General features: G+C 41.8%; 1 protein-coding gene and 1 long non-coding RNA gene across 4 annotated transcripts in view; both read right to left on the bottom strand.

Annotated features, from left to right (window-relative positions):
- The window catches only part of PRRX1 (paired related homeobox 1), a 100,945-nt gene extending 83,841 nt beyond the window's left edge, over positions 1–17,104 (bottom strand). For all 3 annotated transcript variants that reach the window (XR_009154448.1, XM_058177363.1, XM_058177364.1), the window contains exon 1: positions 14,849–17,104. Coding sequence is in view for 2 of the 3 variants with exons in the window: in XM_058177363.1 (XP_058033346.1) it covers positions 14,849–15,092 (244 nt within the window). In the remaining variant the exon portion in view is untranslated. The remainder of the gene's footprint in view (positions 1–14,848) is intronic.
- LOC131195450 (uncharacterized) lies at positions 458–14,836 on the bottom strand. The gene is made up of 3 exons (XR_009154451.1): positions 14,587–14,836; positions 12,566–12,791; positions 458–820 (listed from the first exon to the last, which is right to left on the bottom strand). It is a non-coding gene; the product is annotated as an uncharacterized LOC131195450 (long non-coding RNA).
- Positions 17,105–26,449: the final 9,345 nt, after the last annotated feature.

Raw genomic sequence — 26,449 nt, 5'->3', positions numbered from 1 at the left:
GACAGACAGTTCAGCAATCAAAATTCATAACAGGTGGGGTTCTCTCCCCATCTCTTGGGTGGTACTATTATCACCACTTGGTGAATACAACACCTCCTCCAGTGGGGAGAAGATAAGAGTTTCTAAAAGAAACAAATCGAGAAAGGGCTTCTCTCAGATTTCCAGGGAGAGAAGAAAGAAGGAAAGAAGGAAGAGATGGGAATGAGAAGGAGGAAGGAAAGAAGGTCCCTTGACGTTCGTGATGCTTTTCATGTAAGCAAGACAAAGAAGGCCAGATTCAACTATGCCCTGAAGAATTTACAGCATCCACATGTTTATGTGGGAAAGACAAATATCAGCCCCAAACAGTTCAGCCCATGTTCAGTTTAGCTTCTGCTCAGAAAATTCATGGAAAAGGTTACCTCAGAAGAATTGAAATACTTTAGCGAGTGACACTCCAGAACACTGGATTCTAAAAGATTGTTACAAACTTTATTTTTATTTATTTATTTCATCAAGCATGTAATAGGTAACAGATATAAGTATAAACATAATTATGAATACATGAAATGGATACATGTAAAAGGGAACATTAGGACAGGGACGGTAGGCACGCTGGTGCGCTTATGCACACTCTAAGCCCTTTTCAAATCTTAAGTAACTGAAGAAAAATAAATGCTGCTTTAGTGTACTTTGAACATCTGTCTCTAACCTGCATTGCAATTTGGGGAAAGGAAAAGTCCTGATTTGTTGATGGAATAATGGTTACACAGTTTTGCTTTTAAAATGGACTCTCCCCTGGGCTTCCATCATGGTTTCATACTTCATTAAAGTACGCCATCTAGAATGAAACAGTGCAAATGAAAAAAGTTGATACTCATGAAAGGCAATCTGTCAGGACATGCCAATTCAATGTTTTATCTTACAAATTTGATGTGCTAACAGATATTTATTTATTGTGCACTTTTATATTAGATACTGATATAGCATATTGTACTTCATGCAACATAAATAGCTTTTTAAAAAAGCATACAGGACATAAGCATACAGCAAGCTGGGAAAGGCTTACAGGACTGCCAGGGTATTTGGTTTATTTGTTTTTCATATGAGGGGAAAAATAAGTGAATGAAAAATGTCTCTAATATAACAGGGATATATTTGTATTATGAGTGAGAATTTCTCAACAATTAAAAGTGCAAAAAAGCCTGCAGTTTTATTTTTAATAAAACAAAAACTTCCATCTTACCAAAGATTGTGACTAAAGATGACTTTTTTGAGATTATACATACTAGTGGCATTAAAATATAGTTAAGAATATTTCCATTGCTGAAGAGATGCTTTTTAGGCATATGGCATGGGACTGAAGCAAAACAGAAAATCAGAAAGAGGTGTTGCTTTTGCTATCCTGACATTACTGACTTGCTAGAATTTATATTCCTGTTTGCCAAGAACATCCCTCAACTCTTTTGTCTCTTAGTGTGTTTATTTAACCTTTCATTTTTAAAAGAAGGCATCACTGTAGAATAAATTCCAGAGTTCAGCTTCTGCATCTTATTTCTATTTTGCTCATAGGCTAACAAGAGTTATAGCATCATAGTCCACAAACCCCAATCTGTTAGATTGTGATTCAGGATAAGCTGCATTACAGAAAGAGGTAAAGTAGCATTCGCTTCCCTGGGACAAAGAGATAGTTAGCTTCTTCTCTCCCCGGACTGTCCTTTATTAGAATTTTTTTCAACAGAATACCCCTGAGGAAAAATCCAGGAAATTCAGGGCATCATCTCAGCTGGGAAAAACTGTATTTTATTTCTCTGTCCCAATCATATCTCCCCAATAGCTACTTCACTGGGGCTTTCTGTAACTGAAATGTCCTGATGCCTGCATTTAATTTCATTCTCCTCTTTTTCTTTAGGTTGTTTTTAAATTGAAAATCTAACAACAGGCTTTGTGCTCCCTTTTTTAAAATAATTATACAATACCTAGGAAGCAGTTGGTCTTTTTAATAATATTGGTCAGGAATCAAATATACTGATAAGACCAATATAATAAAAAAATACAAAGTACAAGATTTTTTGTAAAAAAAATGAATGGGATTTCTTGACCATCTTTCAGGCAGGGAATAAACTGTTGATATGAGTAATTATTGCCAGTTTCAAGTTCAGCATTTAAAAATTTCTGATATTAAAACAGAGAGCAGGGAGTTAAATTTTCCTCCTGGCTTGATCCAGCGGCTCTGGCAATGTCACATGAGCCAAGGGAAGATAAATCTGAATGGAATAAAGAACCAGGCAGAGTCTTTAATGAGAGAGTTGATCAATGGAACTACTATGTTGTTGGCTATTTCAAAAGTGAAATGTTTTGAGATCAAAATGCCCAGCACACCAAACTCCACAGGAAAAAAAAAGTACCAAAATGCAATGAATAGGTGATGAATGCCCAGAGAGGAAACAAACAAGTTTAGCCCCCTAAGAGCAAGATATAAACTTGGTTTTTTAAAAAGAAAATCTGGCCAATAAAAATGTGTCTTTGGCCCAAAATTCTAGTTTTCAAACATTTCTTCTGAATACTATTAAACCATGAAATACTAACATTGTATTATATTCTATTTCTGGAAACTGAACTTAGTTTTCAAGGGCTACCTTTTGCAAAAACAAAAAACAAAAAACAAAAACATTTAGGAGAAGATCAAGCAGTCTTTTCATTACCATTGGAATTTTGCTGATGTATTCCCAGGCTTTAAAACATCATTCTTAAAAAATTCAGCCAATGCTTCAGGTTGGATTCTGACAAAATGCTTGCTGTTTTGAATGAGTTTCTTTCAAACAATCAGCATGCTAGTGAATCCAAATATTATGAATTTTTATTTATAATATCCTGAAAGTATTTTCTGATTTAGTTCCCATAAGAGATGCATTCCTTCACATACTTTAATATCTACCACAGCAAGGATCAACTTCTTTATGTTAGGCCTCTTATCAACATCATCAGCTGAGTCTAATAATTTCAGAAAAGATGTCTCCTGTTCCTAAGCCCTCTGTCTAACTTGACTAGCTGTGCTTTGTCAAAGTGTTTATATGTGATTTCGACATATCTAGATCCCTGACAATCTTCCCATCCCCCTATCTTCTGCTTTCTTCTCTGACAAGTCAATTGTTAAATAAAGATTGTTTCAGTATTTCTGATACACCAGCTTTTTGATTGTGGGGAGGAGAGAACTTAGTTTGGTAATAGTAATCCTATTGGGTTCACAACCCCTAGTGATCACAGAAAAGGAAGTGCAAGACCTATTTCACAGACAAAAACCAAGAAAAGCTGCAGGCCCAGACAAGATAACTCCTTCTTGCTTAAAAGTCTGTGCTGACAAATTGGCCCCCATCTTCACCCAAATCTTCAATAAATTGCTGGAGAAGTGCTATTTTCCTTCTTGCTTCAAATGCTCTACTATCATCCCAGTGCTGAAGAAGCCCACCAACAAGGAACTGAATGACTAATGACCAGTTGCTCTAACATCTATAGTCATGAAAATCTTTGAAAGGCTAGTGCTGACCCACTTGAAAACCATCATGGATCCGCTGTTAGACACCCTGCAATTTGCATACCGAGCAAATTGATCAACAGATGATGCTGTTAATATGGCTCTGCACCACATCCTACAACATCTGGAATCTCCAAAGACCTTGCGTATAAGGGTCCTCTTTGTAGACTTTAGTTCAGCATTCAATACCATCATTCCAGACACTCTTCTAACTAAGGTAAACCACTTACAGATACCTGAACAGACTTGTAAGTGGATCACAAGCTTCCTGACAATCAGGAAGCAGCAGGTGAAGCTAAGCAGAACCACATCAGATACCTGTACAATTAGCATAGGGGCCCCAAAAGGCTGTGTGCTCGCCCCACTTCTCTTCTCTCTGTATACCAATGACTGCATCTCTAATGACCCATCTGTTAAACTACTGAAGTTTGCATATTATACAACAGTGATCGGTCTCATTTGAGACAATGATGAATCCGCATACAGACAGGAAGTTGACCAACTAGCCTCGTAGTGCAACCAGAACAATCTGGAACTGAACACATTCAAAACCATAGAAATGATGGTGGACTTTAGGAGAAACCCTCCCATACTACCACCTCTTACAATACTAGACAACACAGTATCAACAGTAGAGACCTTCAAATTTCTAGGTTCTACCATATTGCAAGATCTAAAATGTCATCAAAAACATACTCAAAAAAGCACAACAAAGACTGTTCTTTCTGTGCCAACTCAGAAAGCTCAAACTGCCCAAGGAGCTGCTGATACAATTCTATAGAGGAATTGCATGTTTCTGATTTAAGTCTTTATCCCTAAAACACAAGAAAACCTCTTCTATCTCTATCTCTTATGGTTCACACTGCACGGTAGGGATATTATAATTTGACACCTTGGAAAATGCCTCTGATTGTATATAAAAGAAACTTCGAATATTTAAGAAGCATTAAGTAAATATTACAATTGAAATATAAAGACATTTTGATGAGAAAATTGTTGTAGAGTTTAAAAATTACTGGCAACTGATGGGAGGAGGTACAGGGGAAATGGAGATGCATTATATTACCACATCTACCAATTTCAGAGCTCTTGACTCAATAGGAAAATCACCGGGAATGAAAATGTTGGCATGGGCAGTGGAGAAAGAAAGTGGATATTAAGTTCCTTCACAGCAATGCACAATTGGAGGACCTACCAAATATTTAGGAACATTACATTAGTCAGACAAATGAGCAGCTCTGAACTCTTGCTGATTTCAGTGGCATTTAACACGCTTTCAAAATGTTCAGTACATCTGGATTTTGGGCTATTCAAATTTCAGCAGAATGTATAATCTATTTTCATTGTAAAGGTGCATCCATAATGACAGTCAGGCACATATTATCTTTATGGGTTCATTTTGATGACATAAGTTATGCTATAAAACAGATTTATAGTATAAAGCTGTATACAGCAACAATAATTTTACAAAATCAAAACTTATAATAGGCTCCAATATACATAAGTCATCATACCAAGTCAAGAGTGGTCAGCCAGGCGAACCCTTGGAATTTTTGCTACTCAAGAAACAGTGAAATTAGTTATACAAGATATGCCTATTGGACACTTATGACTCTGGAAGTGGAGCTATCAACTGGTGGATAAGTCATTTCAATTTCAGGTCCATGATAGTGAGCTGGGAACCCAAATAATTTGATTTGTCCTTTGTGTGGAGGGCTGGTTTGACCATGTGAAGGAGATGAGTGAGTGTTCATCTTCATAACCAATTGGAATGAGTCACTGGGCCACTTATATCCTTGTTGTAATCATATTTCATTGGATATAACAATACTCTCAGATGCAAAATTAATGTTGCAGGCAAATACAATTGCACTTTATTTCATATATAGTAAAATGCAAATGCAATATAAAATACTGTTAACTATTATATGCAAATTGTTACCTCTCAAATACTGCCCAATGTTAAAAAAAACAATCAAACCAGAGTCAAATCCTCCTAAGATTTATAGAATTACACTGAACCATCAAGCACATTCATAATGATCTACTGAAGTTAATGAAATTTTAATTGTTTGGCTTTGAGTGGATCCTCCCAAACTTTACTTAATAAAAGCCAGAGGATAGCAAATAAAAGGTTTGTAGAATGTCCAACAGTCAAGTTCAAACTGAAAAGGAAGTTATAAAGCAAACCAACGATAGCTATGCTGAAATTTCATATGGTTTTAGGAAGACAAAGAAAACAAAATATTTAGCATCACCAAGGTTCATCGCCACATTTTATACTATGTAAAACTACCACACATTGTGTGATAGAGGCATCATTTCAGTGTAGTTAAAAGATTAGAAATCAGAGAAAGTAAACAGATTTAATGGGGTGATTTCCAGCTGACAGATAAAAGCATCTTTGAAGACATACTATATATGCCAATATTAATTCTTCATGGAAATAGGATGCAGGCAATATTCTGATTAATGTTCATGGGAAGGAATTTTATTACCTGCAAACACAATCATGTTTTTTTTAAAAAAAACTTTCTTGGGGGTGGCTTTCAATCATAAAACTACAGATATAAGATTACAGTTTCACACTGATTATCAGGATTCTAGTGAATATGTTATTGCTACCATAAGTAAGAAAACAGGAAATAATTGTTCAGATACTTAACATTTGAAACTGTTTTCTCCAAGATCTCTAGGGAGTCAAAAACTTGAATTCCATCTAAGCTGCAGGACAAAAAATAGACCCAAACCCAAATGAAATCCAATCTGAAAAATAAGTGGCTTCTAGACAGTGGAGCTAAATTTTGTTGGCTTTTTATCCTGAACCATGAATTTCTTAGACCAGCTCCTCCAATCTCCTGTTTAGGTTGGAGCACAGGAATTTTATAATCCAATACCATGTATCCCAAGAAAATGCTGCTTGAGTATTATGGGCATTGAAATCTCACACTTGAAGAACACAATGTTGAAGGAAACCTATCTGGATAGTATTGGGGGCTTTGGGGGTGAGAGGAGGAAATACCTGACTTGAGGCAATCCTACTATTTGTGCTATGATTCCTGCCTTGAGTGTTTTTCATATGTTGAAAGACAGCAGGCCCAATATACTCCAAAAAAAATCAATGGTATAATGAGAAGCGTCTCTTCATACTTTGCTAATTAATCGTGCTCACCAGCTCGATTGATAAAAGTTGAAATCTAACGAAGCATGCCTCAAAGCGACTGCCTTTCCACCTGCCTTACCTTATCTTTTCTTTTAACAGATTAACAGAGTTGGAAGGGACCTTGTAGGTCATCTAGTCCAACCCCCCCCACACCCAAGCAGGAGACCCTACACCATTTCTGACAAATGGCAGTCCTTTGCAAAAGTTGTGGGTGGGGGTGCCTGCGGCTGCAACGGAACCACGGGCCCTAACGACCGATCTTGTCCCTGTTTCCTCACTGTCTCTCCGAACATTCAAGCCTTATTTGGAATTGTTCTGCAGCGGACTTTTCCAACTTTTGTCAACTTGGCGGAGAGTTAGGGGAGTTGCCCGATATAAGCCTGGCTGCAAAAAGCTGCTCTACCTAAATCCTGAAGCCTGTCTGATTTTGCTGCGCTGTCCCAGCCAACAGCTATTAGAAGCAAATATGGCTCCAGCGAAAAAAACGGAATCCCTACCGATAGTGGATTTCGCCTGGCCTCTAAATGTGAGACTCTTGATCGGAGTCTCTTCTATAAAGCAACGGACCTCTGTGGAGGGTAATGGAGTAAATCGATCACTTAGCTCTTCCTTCCCACTCAAAGACGCTGTAGACGCCTGAAGAGGCTACAACGCTGTTATACATCTTTATTCAGAAGTAACTCTCTCCCCACCCCGACCTTGGGAATTCTACTGCAGCTTTTTGACTCTGTAGTGCTCAGGGGGATCCAGCCAGTGTGGTCGCCCGTTTGCTTTCACCGTCCCCTTCACCTGAAGGCTCTCATCTATGAAACTACGACAACCCGAAATTGTAGGATTTAAGATTCGAGGCTGCAGTCAGAAACACTTTTACCTGAGATTTCCTCCGATATAAGGTGGAGTAGCGGAATAGAATAGAATAGAATAGAATAGAATAGAATAGAATAGAATAGAATAGAATAGAATTTTTATTGGCCAAGTGTGATTGAACACACAAGGAATTTGTCTTGGTGCATATGCTCTCAGTGGACATAAAAGAAAAGATACGTTTGTCAAGAATCATAAGGTACAACACTTAATGATAGTCATAGGATACAAATAAGCAATCAGGAAACAATATCAATATAAATCGTAAGGATACAAGCAACAAAGTTACAGTCATACAGTCATAAATGGAAGAAAATGGGTGATGGGAACGATGAGATTAATAGTAGTGCAGATTTAGTCAGTAGTTTGACAGTGTAGAGGAAATTATTTGTTTAGTGATGGTATTCGGGGAAAAACTGTTCTTGTGTCTAGATGTTCTGGTGTGCAGTGCTCTGTAGCGTCATTTTGAAGGTAGGAGTTGAAACCGTTTATGTCCAGGATGCGAGGGGTCTGTAAATACTTTCAGAGCCCTCTTTTTGACTCGTGCAGTATACAGGTCTTCAATGGAAGACAAGTTGGTTGCAATTGTTTTTTCTGCAGTTCTGCAGTAAATGGTAATGGTAGCGGTGGTGGGGGTGGCTTATGTAGGAATGTGTTATTTGCCAGCTAAGCTCTCTTGCAGGCTTTGTGGTTAATCAGCGCCAGAATTTACTGAAAAGACAACTAAGGCTTTTTAATTGTCTTTTCTTAGTTGTCTTTTAGGGGGCTACAGCTAGATTGCGAAATAGGGAAATTAAGTGGATCTCGGATCTCTGTGCTGGGAAGATCTCTAGAGAGCATCTTAGCTGCTACAGAGTGGAACCCCGGGGCTCTGGATTCCGAATCTCATCAATGAAATCAATCAAATTTCCTCAACAGCTCTGGCAAAATCTATTGCTGGGGCTGATCTTCTTACCTAGAGAGACTTTAGCTTCATTCCAACATCCCCGATATATCTGAGGAAATTGTTGGCTGTGGGCTGCGAAAGACAAGGCAACAGACTGATCCCGTGCCTAGATTAAGACACCTCTTACTTGCAGAAGTAACAAGATAACTAAGGAGCAGTAGAAATCAAGAATATAAAAATGTTAATTCCAATTGCCTCCTCCTCCTCCTCCTCCTCCCCCCCCCGATACGTTTCATGTCCATCTAGGCTAGGACCACGCAGTGGAAACTAATTTTACCTTTGCCCCACACGTTAAAATACACTTCGATGAAACCAACGGCTTGTATTAAGCTATAAATGTCACTAAAGTGATGTAATCCATGTGCTGAATATCTTGTGGTTCAACGTAGGGTGGTCATAGCCGCCCTCGTTTCGGGGTATTAAAGAAGCCCCAATTCACACAACAGATTGCTGGGCTTCTATATTGTTGAGGTCTTTTCCTCACTTGTAGCTGCAACGAGGTAGCCGGACGCTTCTTCTCAAAGTACCGGGCGACTTTCGCAATCCGTTAGCTCCTGGGCTTCCGAGGCACAACCTCACCCACAAGCACTCGCCAGTACAGCCATGGCGAGCTTATAGTTCGCTGCGTGGCGCTGCATTCAGGAAGGCTGAACAAAGCAAATGCGAATTAATCATGGACCAACGTACCATGGGAACTGTTTAAGTTTCAAGGAGTTTCCTTTTCACCCTGGCCATGCAGCTTTACCTCTTGCTGGGCGGATTCCCTCGGGTTAGGAGGGGTATTTAGAAGGAACGGCGGACGGAGGAAGCAAGGCTGGACGACCAAGAGCCTCCCCAGCCAATCTTTCTGGGGCAAGATTCGATCTTTTTTCTAAAACGGCCGCTTCCCCTTCAAGCACGATGCGGTGACTTCCGCGGCGCCTCTTATTGGGCACCGGGACCTTATCAGATCTGTAATTGCGAAAGAACTTCGACTACGCCCGAACAAACGGGGGACAGAGAAGCCAACGTTCCTTGAAGAAGAGAAGATGGAGCTCCCCGCCGTTGCTTTAAGACAAGCGGGTGGGGGCAGGGGGCTCCTCCCTTCCTCATCTCGAGCTGAGGTTCATTTCTTTCGAGATGCTGAGGACGAGGAGACCAAGATAGCCCTGCCTTGGTCAATGCATCTGGCTGGGGATCGGCAGCGTTTTGAAGCAAATCCTTGAATGCCGCGAACTGAAAAAAAAACGCGCAGCAACTTTCTTTTGGGTCAAATGAGACGCCAGTGGTAAAAACGCGGTTCGGTCTTTAAAGCGGTTGAGAAATTACCGTTGTAGGCCTTGAAACCCGTTTCTTTTGCAAATTAAGTGGAAAAGGGGTTTGTGGAATTGTTCTATTTAGGGGAACCCGAGGTGGACTACTACTAATCTGTGTATGTTTTAAGAGTGTGCTCTCTTTCTATGCGCGTACTATTGAGCAGAGATGAACACCAAGTATTCGTTATCCGGGACTGGCACAGCACATCTACCTCCTTGTTCCTGTGAAAGTACTGTGGAGATATTTATAGTTTGAATGATTGAATTTTGGAGTGTTTCAAAGCAATTAAACAATTAATTTCTCTAAACGCTATCAACATTTACCTCAGAAAATCGATTCATTTACCTCAGAATCGAATGTGGATATAAATCGACTCGTGAAAAGAGTTCAGTTCAGTTAGTGTAACCTACTTAAAATCCTATGTGGAAAAAACATCGCGGGAATCAATGTAGAGTACCCATTTTCCGTAGACCAGATTGGGTCGCAGCCGAAGTATCGCCCTTCTTAAATCTTTTAAAAGGAAAATCGCACAGCCAAATAATATATACTGCAAGAGATTGGGGAGGTTATTCATTCTCAATCCTCTTTAGCCCAATAAACAAACTGCTTTTAAATGGCAACCAGTGGAAGTGCTTAGATTTTAGTCAAGGTCATTGCTTTTTCACCGGTTAATCGGTGAATAAATAAATCAGATCTAAACAGCTCACTCAAAACAAATTCACACTAAAAAGGGAATAATCTCTTCGATCAGTGGAAACATCCCTTGTCGGATAACAGTGGCTAATAATCAAATCGGGAGCGGATATTTTAGAATGGGGGGAAGGCATCAAGTAAATGGGCACTCTGCCCCCAATTCCAGATGTTTTCCTGACCCAATCGCTATCAGCTGGATCAATTTCAGTGGGTAACCAAGACTATTTCCTTAAGGGCAAGTGTTCTGGGTTTTTTTATTCGGACCATTTCTGCAGCAAAGTTTTCATTTACGCAGACATCTGCTGAAGCTGAATGTTGAAGGGCTTCTTAATTAACTGGCAGGAAAGTGGTTCTGAAGTAAGATAAAGAACAACCCAGGACTTTCTGCATCGATTATTGCAATCCTCCGACCTGCACGCACGGGTACGTTAATTCCTTCTGAAAAACTACGTGAAGCAAATTTTTGTTGACAACTTTGTGTTTTGTTTTGTTTTTATCTGAATAATTGCCATGGGTTCTAAAAGGTCCTCCCCCTCCCCCAATCTCATTGACATTGTATATGCGGGCATGGGAAAGCTTTGCAGTAAGACACAATAGGAAAAGCAAATCAGTCTCCCTCAGGATCTGAAATCCATAACTGCATTTTTTGATTAGCGGAATCTAGAATGCGGGGGCAGGAACACTTTGGAGATAGACAGGATTTTTCATCAGGTCCTATCAGGTCCTTTCGATTCAGATAGATATTCATCAATCAGATAATCATAAACATTTTTTAAAATCCAGGCAGAAATGCCAAAAACTTAGCTACAAATGGGCAACATATATTTGTGGGTGACAACTGCATCAAACGTGCTTATATTCTGCTCTAATTAGAGTGTAATTAAGTGTAATTCAAAGATACCAGCTCCTTGTTCAGTATCTTTTCTTCTACAAAAAGAGCTTGTATCCTTTTACCTAGTCCTAGAGAGTTGTTTTGCTTTTAATTGTCAAGTTGGTCAGATTAGCTTCAGATCTGCTGTTCACAAGCTGATGTTTCTCGCTACTAGTAGGTGAGAAAGTCATGCAGTTTAGAGAGTCTAGGCCTAGTACTCCTTTCTTAATGTTCTGCAGGAAGATGCTCTGCAGCTGGCTCGGAGTCCGCAAGACTAAGTTATGTAACTTTGTTATGTCCGGCTGCGCCCTGAAGGGAAAATCCTTATCAGCTGGGCGATTCATTACGAGCTAAATAATTCATCCTCCTGTGGTCAGGATGAATAGGGAACTACAGACAGAACTGCAACTTCAAGCTAGTCTTATAATATTCTCTCTGCGAGATAGGAAAGGTGAGGGAAGCTGAGAGGAAAAGAAGAGGATAAACAATTCAAAATCCAGATGCGGTCAGGTCATTTTCATTCTTCCAGGTTCCCTGATTTAGTTCTCCAAAAGTTACAGTATTTTTGGGAAACTATCTTTTATTTTTTTTAAAAAGTGATAGAATATCAACAAATGCATCCATTTATTCAACTCAGACTTCCATCCCTTCAAATCGATTCCACCCCTGAAAGAACACTCAGCCTGCCCTCCCATCATTTCTTCAACGAGGCCTCTCCACAACCTCTTTCCTTAAAAACTGGTAGCTCGCTAATCTAACCTTCCAGCCTGGGCAAAAGAGAACGGCTGGGGTGAAGAGCTTCCTTTCTCTAAGCCAGAGAGAAGGAGGCGGCACCGTGCCCCCTTCCCCGGGAAGGATGAATGAGGGTCTTCCCAGAACACAGCAGTTCACCGATAAGCAGGTCGGTCACACACACCTTTTTTTTTTCTCGGCCATGGTTCATAGCCCTGTCTATGGTCTTTCCTTGGGTGCCTCTTTCCTCCCTGGATCACCACCACCACCACCACCACCACCTCTCAGGGGACAAAGAAGAAGCTTCACTCAGGAGCGGATTCTTTTCAAGGACCGTTGCGTCAAGATCGGGGCAATCCTGCCTTATATGGGGACACAGGATTTGGCTTTAGTTGATTAGTTGGTGAGCGGTGCTAATTGTGTCCTGGTGCACAAATTCACGAGGTAGCAAAAAGTTAACAGGATATTTCAACCGAGTTCCCTTACCCAGAAACCTTAGCAGGGTACCATTGTGCCCCATTCCGCTGCGTCTCCTTTGTGGACTTCCTTTGTGATAGTTCCCAGGTAAAAACTATACACCACACCAGAGCCTGGCTAATAGTCCGTCTAGAGAGCGCAACTTTCTCCCGAATCTGGCAGCTTTGTCCAGCAACTAGGACGGCATAACGGGAGTCTCCTCTACCCTACCCGAGTCGATGATTCTCCTTTTTCACTGAAATGAATGTACAGTAAAAGTAAGTTACTGGGAGTTCTGCTTTTTATATTTTGGCCAAAATTCCCTTCATCGAAAAAAATCCTAAATCTATGCTCTGACACTCAAATAACATTTCAATGGTACTCAAAGTACAGACGGATCAGATTTAAGCCACCAACTTAGCATTCCCCTATAAAGTAAAAAGCAAACGGGGTGTGTGTGTGTAGGGATTTTGTGCAGCGAGCTTAGATGGCGTTGAAACGCTTCTCCTCTGCAGCCGGACTGATTTGTCCTGCAAACTCTAGTCCTTCATTCCCAGTCGGTTATTTGAAAAAAAGCATTTTCCTTGACATGATACTTAACTTTTTTTTAAACTACCACTACCGAACTTCATTTCCAGGGCTGCCCTTTACCTCAGGAGAGTACTCGAAGTTATTCCTGGCAGAGTCTCTATTATTGCACACTGACAGATGGCCACTCATTTCTGACTCCCAATGTATTTATTTCCAAGAAAATCCACCTATTTTAGGCGGGACTTCTTCCTTAAAACTCCTGAGACCGACCTGGTTTAAAGCGGCCTGCTCTGATCGGCCTAATGGCCAGGGCAATAGGCCAGGAGAGTCGGAGGTGAGTCGATTGCATAGAGAAGAGAGGCGCGAGATGGCTTCTTTTTCCTCAGAGGCACACTCTCTGGGAACAAGCCGGCGGACAGCTTTTGGAGCCTCGCTTCGCTCAGGCCTAAAACCATTCCCAAGGTTGGAGATACCTGTGGGGCGCGCATGCAACCCCACCGAAGCCAAAGCAAATCGATGGAAGCGGCACCCGGTTTCCTCATTAGCGATTGATAACATTTCCTAATCACGATCTCCGCGAGAATGAAGCCGGGTGTTGTTAATGCAGCAACTCAGCAATGATTGAATTAGAAGCTAAAATGCTTCCATTTCTCAAGATATGGAATTTTTTTTTTTGAAAGGATTCAGGATCAGGAGTGTTTTCAAAAAGATGAACCCAACTTCAGTTTTCCGAGAACTGAGCGGCCATCTGTCTGCCTTGGGCCTATAACACCCCAGCCGAGTGTTGCTGAGGCAGCAAGCCTTCGGCGGCGCTCACGCTGCACGTTTCAAGGGGGAACTTGAGGACCCCCTTGCCGGAGCCGTTCACTTTTTGCCCTCCTTCTCTTCCCAGCTCGGCCACAGATCCCGGCCTGAGGAGGGTGGAGACTTTTCGGAGGGGCACTTCGACTCACGCAGTTTTTTCGAACGAGCGCGCATAGCGCCCTTGCTCAAAATGTCCAAATCCTCGGAGCCGAGGACTTGCCTGGGAAAAAGGCCGCCCGCCTGGAAGCTTTGCAGCCTGATCACCAAATGCTGCGCATGCTTACTTAGAAGTAAGTCTCTGGTATCTTCCAAGATTCACCCGCCCCCCCGCAAACTAGGACCATTAAAACTTCAACAATGGGGCGCGACCGGGTGGGTCCGATAGAAATTTCTTATCCTTAACACCCCTGAGTTGAAGGTGCTCTGTGTTTCCCCTACGCCCATTTTCCTCACGGGACTGGGAGAGCTTTTACAACCTGAGAAAAAAGCCTCTCTCTCTATGAATTGGCTTGTTATCGTTTCACGCCTCGCCACAAAATGTGAAAAAAGTGGGTAGGTGAATTTGCGCTTCCGGTTAGGCGAAATCAGAATGGAGTAATTATTATTAAACCGGTCTGGATTTGTGAACGAAAGGAAAGAAGGGAAACTACGTTCATTGGAACGAGTCCTAATATTAGGGAGTTATTTGTTCCTGCTGACCGGCAGGGACCGCATACCCAAAGCCCAGGAATGGGCAGATTTTCCCCTTCAAAAGCATCGTTTCCGCACGTGTGTATCGGCTTTACGTTTCTTCGTCTATCTCGCCTGGAAAACGCCGTGTCACGCGTGGGTGTACTTGTGCGTGTCTAAGAAGTCGGGTTCCTGGATCGATGCTTAGCTGTCAGGCGACCGTTTGTTCCGCAGCCATCGGAAAGGGAGGGCAAAAGAGCAATCTGGCGAAGCGCGCGGCCGGCGGGAAGCCGCGGCTCCGACACTTACCATCCTGCTGCTGTGTGTCACTGCCGCTGGTCAACCCCGGCGATTCCAGGAGACTCCGGCCGCTTTCCCCGACGCTCTCGTCGGCCTGAGCCGCCACCAAATCGCCGGCTTCCTCCAGATCCAACAAGTGGCTGACCGAGAAGTTCTTCTTCGCCTGCAGGCTGTCGAGGTTGCCGGGGCTCTCCAGGCGCGTGGGTAGGACGGCCGGCTGTCTCTCCAGGACGTGCCCGTAGCTGGAAGTCATGGCTTTGCCTCCTCCGACCGAGTAGGAGGAGGGCAGCCAAGGCAGAGGAGGACGGTCGGAGTCCCGGACGAAAGGCGCCCGGCTAAGCCCGCCGGCCACTGTTGCTTTCCCGGGCCGCGAGGCTGCTCCAGGTGGGGAAGCCGCGCGGAGCGGCCCAAAGCCGGCAGATGAGCCGCGTCCTGCCTCCTCAGTCCCAGCAAAGCTCGACTGAAGCGTGAACCTTGTCGCCCGCCTGCGTCTCCCTAGCCGGCCGCGCTCCTTGGATAGCCGGGCGAGCAACTGAGGCGGCAGGGGCGGACGTCTTGCCGAGGCTTCCCGCCGACTGAGCGGCGCAGCTGAGCTCCTCGCCCGCGAGCTGAGGGAAGAGGGCTGCCGGGGCAAGTGTGCTAGCTCCGCGCCGCTTACCGCTGGGCTTCCAGACCAAGCGGCCCTCTGCCACTTGTAACGGCGCAGCCTGGCAAGCGGGCGGGCGGGGCAACTCCAGGGCCCTCGGGAGGGCAGAGCCAGACTTAACAGGAGCCTCTAATTACGTGGCAAAGGCTTTGTGCTGTTTCTGACGTTTCACAGACCTCCTTCCTCCCCCCGCCCCCGCCGCCTCTCCCTTCCAGTCCACCCTCAGCGAACCCACCCTCGCATTTAGGGATCCACTCCCCCCAACCCCCCCCCGCGCTAGCCGGAACGCGCGCGCGTGGCCATTTCCCCTCAAAGAGCCAAATATTCCTCCCCCCCACCCCCGAGTCAAAAGCTGGGAAGCCCAAGCGGACGCCGGAGATGACTCCCAAGCCGTGCTGCTTATTTGCTTTGCTAATTAACGGCTGAGGAGGATTAGTCGAAGGTCCTGCCGGAGAATCTCATTTGCATGGCGGGCGGGTGGCGGGCTCTTTAGGAAAGCATCCCGGGCTTGGCTAATCAACTTCGCTTCTCTTAGACGTGTAATATATTTTTCCTTCTTGCCCCAAGTGTTGCTTTGGGCCGCTAAAACAAAGGAGAGGAAAATAGAACAGTGCGTAGGAGTGTTTTGTTTCGACCTAGCCGATGGGGGAAATACAATACAGGGTTACCGTGTCTAGTCCATTATGTACTGGAGTGCGTCCCGACCTGAATGGCTCAGTGAGAAGCTCTTGTTTTTGGCCTTCTACTCAGTTGCCATTTCGAATGACTTGGGCTTCCTTGGACAACATCAGACTGGCCCAGTGGCGGATTAAGGCTCACTGATTCCCTAAACACTGACAAATCTTGGTGCCCCCCTCCTTTGTTCATACTGTACAAACGAAGCCAAGCTTAGGCTACATAAAACTTTGTGGTGCCCCCTTTGGGCCTGGTGCCCTAAGCACGTGCTTAGTCTGCTTAATGGTTAATACACCACTTGACTGGCCCTTGGCTCACACATTTAGATCTGGTCTCTCCGCAGCCCCCCCCCCGCACCTTAAAATAGCCGTGAATACAACAAATGGCAGCTCCCTGCTTATGTGTACTAATCTTGAGAAAGATACTGTAGAAAACAGCATTGTCCTGACTGGAGCTTTGATGGGAGACCACTAGGAAATCACAGGATTATAGGGAATAAAGAAGGAACAACAAATTGCCAAGGAAACTACATGGAATCAGCTTAAATCACACTAGGCTCAAGTCTTTACCTTTATGTTGTCACTTTATGTTGTCAGGTTGTTTGCCACATTAAAAATTGTTTCCCTCTTTTAAATCAAGACAGTTTCAAGATTAGTAACATCTATAATGCAACCGGTACTCTGGAGGTAAGCTCAGATAACCAATTGTAGTTCTGACCAACAGAGGTGAGTTTGGGGTATGTTGGGAGCACGTGGGCCTGTTTCCTCCCTTCTGATCACTTGTCCCTGGGTAGCTCCCACTGCAGCTCTTTCTCTGACAGCCTTTGTCCTTTTCCCTAGCAATTGGTTTCCGGAGTTGCTTTCATATCAGTTTCCTCCCCTTCCACCCTTATTGGCCTCCCTATTTTTAATGCCAACTTTTCTTCTGATTTCTCACCAGGTAGGAAAGGAAAAAGCAGAAAAAAGGTCAACTATTTTATTTACAGAAGAAATAGAAGAAGCTATTTCGACAACTTTGCATTTGCACAGCTCTGAAACTGGTGTGATCCAGCAGCCTTGCTTTTCATCTCCGCAACATCCTGAGTGTAAAGAAGGATATTTAAATGGGGACGTGTTGATTATTTTCATGTTTCCTATATCTCTCAGTTTTAATCTTTTTTCCCTACTGTATGAAGAGATGTAGTTGTCCCTTGACTAGTCAATATTACTCCCTCCCTAGAGGACTTAGTGCACCAATTATGGCAGGGCTTGTCTCCTCTCTTGTGTTTCTGTCCTGGTGTCTTCCTGTAGTGTATGATCTCTAGATTCTCTGCCCAAATTAGAGTCCCTTTGGCACTGCATAATTACTTAAGGACTTTTCAAAGATACCACTTTATGATTTGAAGTCATCTTCCCATGTGTTTAATTTCCTATTTTACTTGTGACATGGCCAAGTAGAGTGGATCTCTTCCTCCTGGCTAGTAAGAGAGACCAGAGCAAAGCCAGAATAGAAAACCAATACATTTGTATAAAACAATGGTGGTTCTGCAAATCTGAACCGAACCTTGAGTGGCAGGAAATCGCAACAGAAATGGGATAGGGATTTGCCCTTTTATGAGGGCATTGTTTTGTGTTGATACAAAGGAGGAGGTGTCAACAGCATCAATTTACCCAGATCTTAACTCCTTTGTTTAAATTTTAGATTTGGTTTTAACTTGGGGTTTTATTATTTATGTCTATTTTAAATATTCGGCCTATTTAATAAGTTTTTTAGATTATGTTTTACTGTGTATATTTATGTTGTTTTTAGATGGCTGTACACCGCCCTGAGTCCCTAGGGAGATAGGGCGGTATAAAAATATGAATAAATAAATAAATAAATAAATATCACTTTCAGTAAAAGAGATTCATCCATTAAAATCAGTGGTGATAAAAAACGGCTGAAGTTTTGTTGGATCATGCCAGTAAACTGAATGTAAAATATTTCCCTCTACAGGTCATTTTTTCTTTCTCTTTGTCCTAGATGTAAATGCATTACAAAGACCTGTTCTATTGCAGGAGAAACTCTCCAGGTGCCCACAACAGAACAGGAACACCATTGCAGCCTTCCCTTTGTCTCCTCCAGCAGTTGTCACTGAGAAATGTCTTAGCATTAATACTGCAGGAGTCACATGCCCATCATCCGTAGCAGAAGGATGTGGTGCTTTTGTGAAAGAAATCCCCAAATTGTTCATTGATAGATTTGGGAGACAATCCATACCTTTGGACAAGAACAAGGAGAAACTCAGGAAAAACAGATCAACAGCAGCTCCCACCCTACAAAATGCATCTGTCCAAATCTAAAGGTCAGGGGAATAGGGAACAATTTACAGATAAAGACAGCAATTCCACATTTCTCCAGGAGCAATAGGCTACCCTTCTGAAGGAAAACTGTTGGGGAAAAGAAGGCTCTTTCATTATTGTTGCAAAACCCCTAATTGGAAGTACCCTGCCCAGAGAGCTACTTTGGGGGTAATGGGAAAGGCCTAGCAAGGCAAAGTTATTTATGGTTGTCCTTTTACTGAAACTAAACAAAAGAGAATAATTTTCAGGGGTTTTTGACCCAAATGCCAGAAGGGCCTGGAATGCTGGGGTGTACTTTGATTACTGGGAGGACTGTGGGAGAACTGTACTGCTCTATTTCAGGTATCCAATACTTAAAAGATTTATCTTGCTTTGCCTGAACCCAGAATCAGCTCCTACATTCAAGCTGAAAAGAGCCATTCTAGAGCAAAGGCTTTCCACTTGCCTCCAGAAGTTGTGAATGCTTCAACACTGGAAGTTTTTAAGAAGATGTTGGATAACCATTTGTCTGGAGTGGTGTTGGGTTTCCTGCCTAAGCAGGGGGTTGGACTAGAAGACCTCCAAGGTCCCTTCCAACTCTGTTATTCTATTCTATTCTATTTTGAACATGAGGCTGTGAGAATCATATGCAAACATGTTGATAGAACAAAAAGAGTAGGAGTATTAGGAGTATTTTAAAGTGAGACAAAATCCAGTCCCTTCATTTTTTGCCAAGGAATAAGCTAACAGCTAACATAAGAAAATGCAGATTATTAATTTGTGTGCATGCCCAACGTGTGTTTTCACACAAGTGGAAGATACAGCCCACAACCCTTTAATTTCTGATTCTGTGGTGGATGGTTTTGTATGGCATGTGTTTCCACCAACACACTGGTCTCAGTCAAAAGAACTTCATCATATCTAGTAATGCAACAGTAGAATTGCAGAGATTTCTAATTTGATCTCCCATCTCATCAAACTCAATGCTTTTTTATGAAGACAATTTCTTAAATATGGAGCCCCAAAATAATGTGGACTTGTCCAAAACTGAGATATTTTTTATTGTTAAAAAAAAAAAGCAGGGAAGAAGCAGGTAAAACCTTCTCTCACCAGGTTTGAGTGCTCTCTGGATGGGGAAAGTAACAGGACAGAGGGGGAGTGAGTGTGCTGTAAAGGTCAACCAATGGCAGGGAAAGAGAAGGGCCCCTGTGGTTCAGTGATAGGAGCCAGCCTGGGCTCAGAGCTGCCACAGGCAGGCCAAGATTTCCAACCCCCAACTCGATTTGGGAAAAGAACATCTGATGCCATCAAAGGCCGTGCAGATTGAAACCAGATGTGTTTCCCCTGGTTCTTGCCATGCATTTAATTAAGGAGCTCTGGATGGGGTGGAGGCTGTTTTATCCTGTCTTCTCTCTCATTCAGGCTGTGTTGGATGCTGCCAGGCTGTTTACCAAATTAAGGACATTTCTCCAGTGCTTCTTTCCACACTCAGAGCACAGATACAGGCATCCATTCTGAAGGCAGGATCTCCTTAAACATCAGAAAATTCTTCCAGATAACCTTGGATATGGAGCCCATCCCCTTCTCTTCTATGTATATCTACATACAATGAATGTAAAGGAAATAGTAAAAATAATTCTGGGCATATGCAAAGGATCTGTCACTCATTGGGCAGATATGTGCACCCACAAATAAATGCCAATAATGTCTTCCCAGGACAAATAGAAGGACTTTTGGTACTGCAGGGACTCAGTCTAATCCAGCATTATCCTGTCTGCAGCAGTCGCTAGCCAAATAGCCACCTTTCATATGGACCACTAACTGCTGCTGGGATTTTTGCAAAGAATGTGATCTGAGTGAAATATAGACCAACTTGACCAATATCTTTTTTTAAAGCAGGAACACTTAAATACAATGAGGATAGCATCCTGTCAGGAACCAAGTATGCACCCTTAGACATAATGTAACCCGGTAATATTAACCTTGTTGTTTTGTCATTTCCAGGGTCAGACTGTGTCCATGCTTATGTGACACTTACAAGATGTCCTTTCCTTTACATAACTCTGGAGTACAGGAATGAGTCTCTGCATTTTCTTCTCAGGGTATCCTGGACTTTCTTCCTCTACTATTTTTATTCAATGAAGAACAATACCCAGTATATATGGCAATGGAAATCCAAATTATTAAACTAACTCTTAGGATAATGTTTTAACACAGAGAGTATCAGCTTAATTAAACATTAAATAATGTTAATTTCAAATAGAAAATCACATTTTGGGTGGTTCCTCTTTGATAGGTACATAATCTGAAGGTCCTTTTGGATTCACAACTGTTGGAAAAGCAAATGGCAGTTATGGTTTGGAGGGCCTATGCACATCTTCGAATTGTGTGTGAGTTGTGCCCATTTTGGAATCGGGAGGATCTATGGTCAGTCAGTCATGCCTTGATCACCTCCCATATGTATTACTATAATGCACTCTACAAAGAGCTGCCCTTGAAGATTACTTGGAAGCTTCAGTTGGTGCAAATACAGTGGCATGGACAATTATATGTGTCCCTAAATCTGTGTATGTTACACCTCTGTTTTGTGAACTGCATTGATTTATTTGTTAAAGATAAAGGTAAAAGTTTTCTGTCCAGTTGTGTCTGATTCTAGGGGGAGGTGCTTATCTCCGTTTGTTAGTCAAGGGAGGCAGTATTGTCCCAAAGACATTTCTGTGGTCACGTGGCCAGCATGACTATGGTATATGTCAAGTGCACAGAACTGTTAGGGCTAATTAATTTAATTTAATTATTTATTAAATTTATATGCTGCCCATTATGCTATAAATCTTCAAATCCTGAACAAAATCAGCATTGGGATGTAATGTAATTGACAGGGACTGAAATATAGGGAGCCAAAGACCCAGGAGGCCACAAGCTTCTCATACTGCTTGCATCCCTTGGCTGTATCAGCCATGTGGGTTATTTTAACCATGAAACCAGTGAAATTATCTCCTTAAAAAGCAGGAGAAAGGCCTACTGCCTTATATCTCATGAGAAGGCAGATACAGGGATAATGAGCTACCAATAGAACAGCACCCAGAACCTTTGAAGAAGGAATAAAAATGCTAGATAAGGTAACTCTACAGGGCAACACCAGATCCAGGCATTTCTGCCTTCCTTGTATTCAAGTTAATTGCTGCTAGACAAAGAACCTTTAGGTTTGTGCTGATAGCAGTGCAAAAATAGTTTCAACCCAACTTCTTCCTACTCTGTTCTTTTATGCAGCGGGTATACTTTTATGAGATGATGCCATTTCAGAAATCAGCATGGCACTGCATGATTGCCCCCTCCATCATCCAGGATATCTCAAGGGTAGCCAGAAGTCTTCTCTCTGACATCCTAGATTTTCTGTATGAGAAGTTGGTATTTACTCATGCACAACTGTTTGAAATGCCATGTTATGAAATCCAATGAAGAATTTCATGTATTTGTTCATGAGTTCGAATTCTCTTGTAAATTCTTTTTGTTGGGTGAATTCTTCTTCCTGCTGCTTATGTTATCCACCAGCCCGTATCCTTCCATTCAGTGTTACCCTTTCAACTTCTTCTCAGAGCCCCAGATACCTTGCTACAGATGGTGGAAGCATGGCAGTATGCTGCAGCTGCCCCAACAGTGCCTTTAAAGAAGAATCCAAGCCCTTCTCTTTCTCCATTCCCTGCTCTCCCCTCAAGATTTTCTCAGAGCTAAATGAAATGTCACATGAAGGCATACACTGTTACCCAATTTCCATGAGAAAAACTGTTTTTAGAAGGGCAGTTAGGAGTGGGAAAGCACCATTTAAGTCCCCTCCTGCCTGCTGTTATTCTACTCCAAATTGCTTCCCAAGTGGCTTTTCCTGTCATGAATTTTGTTAGGAAAAAATTATTTATTCGGAAATCTGGTTTCAGAAAAATCTTGCTTCGCTCTGAGCCAAAAGTTATATCTAATTCTTCAATTCCAGTTCTACAGTAGAGTCCCCCTCCCCAACTTTAAGACTTACCAGGCTCCTGATAAGGAGGGATTTTATATATGAAAGAACAAAAGTTTCTGAAAATGTTTGTTTTGGCTAACTTGTAGGATTCAAGGCAGTCTCTCAGCACAGTTATTGAGGGCTGGCACACAGTAAGGCTGGCTTCACACTTCATACTATTATCATTGTTTTAAAGCACTTTGTAAGCCATTTGTTTTTGCCTTAACATAAGAAAGTCCACGTAGTAAGTCTATAAGTCTATAACAAAAAAATCATTATGGGTTGTTCAACAACCATGATTTTATATGAAGCATTTTATATCAGAAGCATCATAGACCAATTGTTTGGTTAATTTGAAAGAAAATAAAATTCAGATAATTAGTATGTGATATTACTTGCCTCACAAAGATGAAAATTACTCTATAGTACTCTTTAAAATATAGCTAGAGAAGATACTATATTGATGTCCAATAGATTCCTCCCTCCCTCCTTCCTTCCTTTCTCTCTCTCTCTCTCTCCCCTTCTCTCTTTCCCCATAAGGCACATACAGTCTATATTTTTGAAAAGCAATTAGAACACAACATGGTGAGAAATCTTGCAGGGAGTGTCAAATATTAAACCATTAGAAGCCGCTTCAAGAAACCTGTATGGTCATCATGCTCCCACTTTGGGATACTTGCTCTTCCTTCTTGTCTAATCCATGGAATTCTGGCGAAGAGCCCTAACATTTCCTCTCATCGGCACTGGTTATCTGGTGCTGTCTTAAGGGATTTGGGGCCTTTTAAAGCTTGGCTGCTGGGTGAGAGTGAGAAGTGATATAGTTCAGTGGTCACCAACCAGTGGTCTGTGGACCACTGGTGGTCCACGAGAAAATTTTGGTTCGCAGAAAAATTATTTGCATTTTTTTTTATATTGCACTAAGTACTATTTATCTTTTTAAAAAATTCATATTAGTGGTCCTCGGGATTTAAAATTATGAATTTAGTGGTCCCTGAGGTCCAAAAGGTTGGTGACCCCCTGATATAGCTGATGATGATGAGATGATGATGATGATGATGACAATAACGATCACTGGTGACTGCAGTCCTTTTCTATACAACTGCCCGTTATAGTTTGCTGGGTTTTCTACTCTTTTGAGTTGTTGTTTCCCGTAGAGCTTCTTGAGAGAATTCAAACTTGATGGAAGGCCTAGTACAGTGGTAGTCAACCTGGTCCCTACCACCCACTAGTGGGCATTCCAGCTTTCATGGTGGGCAGTAGGGGTTTTGTCCGATACAGAAGCACTTTCCTTTTTTTTTAATTTAATTGACTTTTTAAAAAAAAATCATAGCATTATTTAAAAACATTTTCATTAGGTTTTCATAAAATTCCCCGTGACAATTTAAATTTCTGAAAATATACTATTTGTATCGCCTGCGCATAAGTTTAGTTCACGTTACATAAGTGAAACGAAATGGCACTATAGTGCGACAACAAACAAAAGAGCCTCGTCCCAGAATAGCTCGCGCATCTCCCCCCCCCCGAACCGGTGGGTGGTTAGAAAATTTTACTATTAACAGAGATACAAAAGTGGGTGGTAAGTATAAAAAGGTTGACTACCCCTGGCCTAGTAGATTCCCCATTGGGGAGCCTATTACAATTCAGCAAACTATAATGTCCAGGATCTCCTAATACAGAATGCCTTTTAAAGCTAGTTTAATGTGTTTTCAGTATTGCCAGGCTACTTCCTTCACCTTCATTAGGGACTGATGGGAGATCCTTGAGAAAGTTCAAGAGGATTAGAAGAATGTCCAAGGTTCTCAAAAAAGGAGATAATTTTTGACAAATCACTTGATGGAGACTTAAAGTGCTGAGTCCCAGAATCACTAGCTTTAGCTCTACTTTGTCTTCATAACATTAGCATGCAGCCAACTCATGGCAGTTTCTTACTCAGTTACTGACTTTTTCAAATCAGTCCAGAAAAGCCTGACTAGCACCGGGGGAAGGAAGATTAAAGTGAAAAGAAACACCAAAGAGGGGAAGCAGAACAGCCAGGAAAAGCAATAATTATCAGTAAGAAAGGAAGTGGTTAAGAAGTTATATCTATCTATCTATCTATCTATCTATCTATCTATCTATCTATCTATCTATCTATCTATCTATCTATCCATCCATCCATAGCCAAGAACCATAGCATCACAGAATCATCAAGCTGGATTGTGCTATTAAATCTGCTGAGTCCTTCCCCTGCTTGATGCAAAAACCTAAAATAAAGCATCCCTGAGAGATGACTGCCTATCCTCTGAATGAATGTATCTAATAAGGAGGACCAGAGCCTATTAAACAGTGGTGGGTTTCTACCGGTTCACCCCGATTCGGACAAACTGGTAGTGGCAGTGGCGGGAGGCTCCGCCCACCTGCCCGGACGTCATTACAGATGCTCTGCACATGTGCAAAAGGTTCTGCACAAGCGCAGAAGCATCACACGGGAGCTCATCATCTTCGTTATTCCAAACCAATAGCAAAGGTAAGTGGCACCCACTACTGCTATTAAAGTGTTGGAATTAAAGACCTAGATTACAGTCCACTTTCAGCCATAGAAACTCCTTGGGTCATTAGGGAGCCAACCCACCTCACAGGTTTATTGTAGTTGAAAAAAAATAGGAGTGACTACAGTGTATGCCACCTTGAGGTTTTGAGCAGAATGGCAGATTTACAAAGGTATAATGTAAATAATAAAACTAAACTAAACTTAACTAAATACAGATAGTCCTCAACTTACGATCACAATTGATCCCAAATTTCTGTTTCTAAGTGAAACATTTGTTAAGTGAATTTTGCCCCATTTTGCCACCTTTCTTGCCACAATGGTTCAGTGAATTACTACAGTTCCTAACACAATTGTTAAGTGAATCTGGCTTTTCCATTAACTTTGTTTGTCAGATGTTTGTAAAATGTGATCATATTTTAGGATACTGCAACCATATAAATATGAGCCAATTGTCTGAATTTTGTTCATCTGAGCATGGGGATGCTGCAATGGTTGTAAAAAATGGTCATGAGTCACTTTTTTCAGTGCCATTGTAACTTTGATCGGTCACTAAATGAACTCTTGTAAGTCGAGGACTACCTGTAAATCTATTACCCATATGTTCCCCTATTGGCCTTAAGAAAAAACAAACTGTGAACAGTTGGAGCACTCTCAATTTTTCACTTGCTCAAAAGTGCTTCATATGCGTACTATTTCTGCAAAACTGAATTAAGAGCTGTAGTCTTACTTAAATTACTTACCTGCATTATGTTTTTTTTTAACTTGCTATGGGTTTTTTCATTTTGCCCTTTTTCAAAGGATTTTTGGAAGCCTATGATAAGTTTCCATAGTCCATTCAACTTTTTTAAAAATCCCAAACATCTTGATGTCATCTAGAAATGCCACAAGCAGTTGAAAATTAGGCATTAGAACTCCAAATACCTCAGGCAACTTTAGGGTGAGCAGACCATCAGAGTCCAATCAAGTCTACAAGAGGGCAGCAATTTGAAACCAAAGTTTATTCTACTTCTCCAAAACATTAAGAACGCATGTTTGAGTTCATGTCTTGTGCAGTCAAGTTAGTTTAGTGTTCAGCACTCACTACATCTTGTTACAAAACTGATTGAGAATATGAAAATAGTTAACCAAAGTAATTCAAATATTACTTTCAGAAGTATTTGGTGCATGTAAAGCAGTTCCAAAAAAGTTTTGGACTCAAATTGAGGGTTTCTTTGACCTCAGAATGTTGTTATTCTTCAATGAGAAGGGAAACCAGAGGTGGGGTTTGGTCTGGACAAATCGAGGAGGTGTGTACAAGTTTCAGCAAGCTAACATGGAACACGGGGTGAATGCTCTGGAGAGTTTTTGGTATATCTAACTGTACCATGACCGGGTTTATAATTTGTACAATGGAAAAAGGACCTACATATTTAGGTCTGAGTTTTTTTGACTTTTTTTTTTTTTGTTTACATTTATACCCTGCCCT

This window comes from Ahaetulla prasina, chromosome 3 (genome assembly GCF_028640845.1).
Source record: "Ahaetulla prasina isolate Xishuangbanna chromosome 3, ASM2864084v1, whole genome shotgun sequence".
NCBI lineage: Eukaryota > Metazoa > Chordata > Lepidosauria > Squamata > Colubridae > Ahaetulla > Ahaetulla prasina.
The sequence above is the reverse complement of the archived record's forward strand: the minus strand, read 5'-3'. Positions and strand labels throughout refer to the sequence as shown.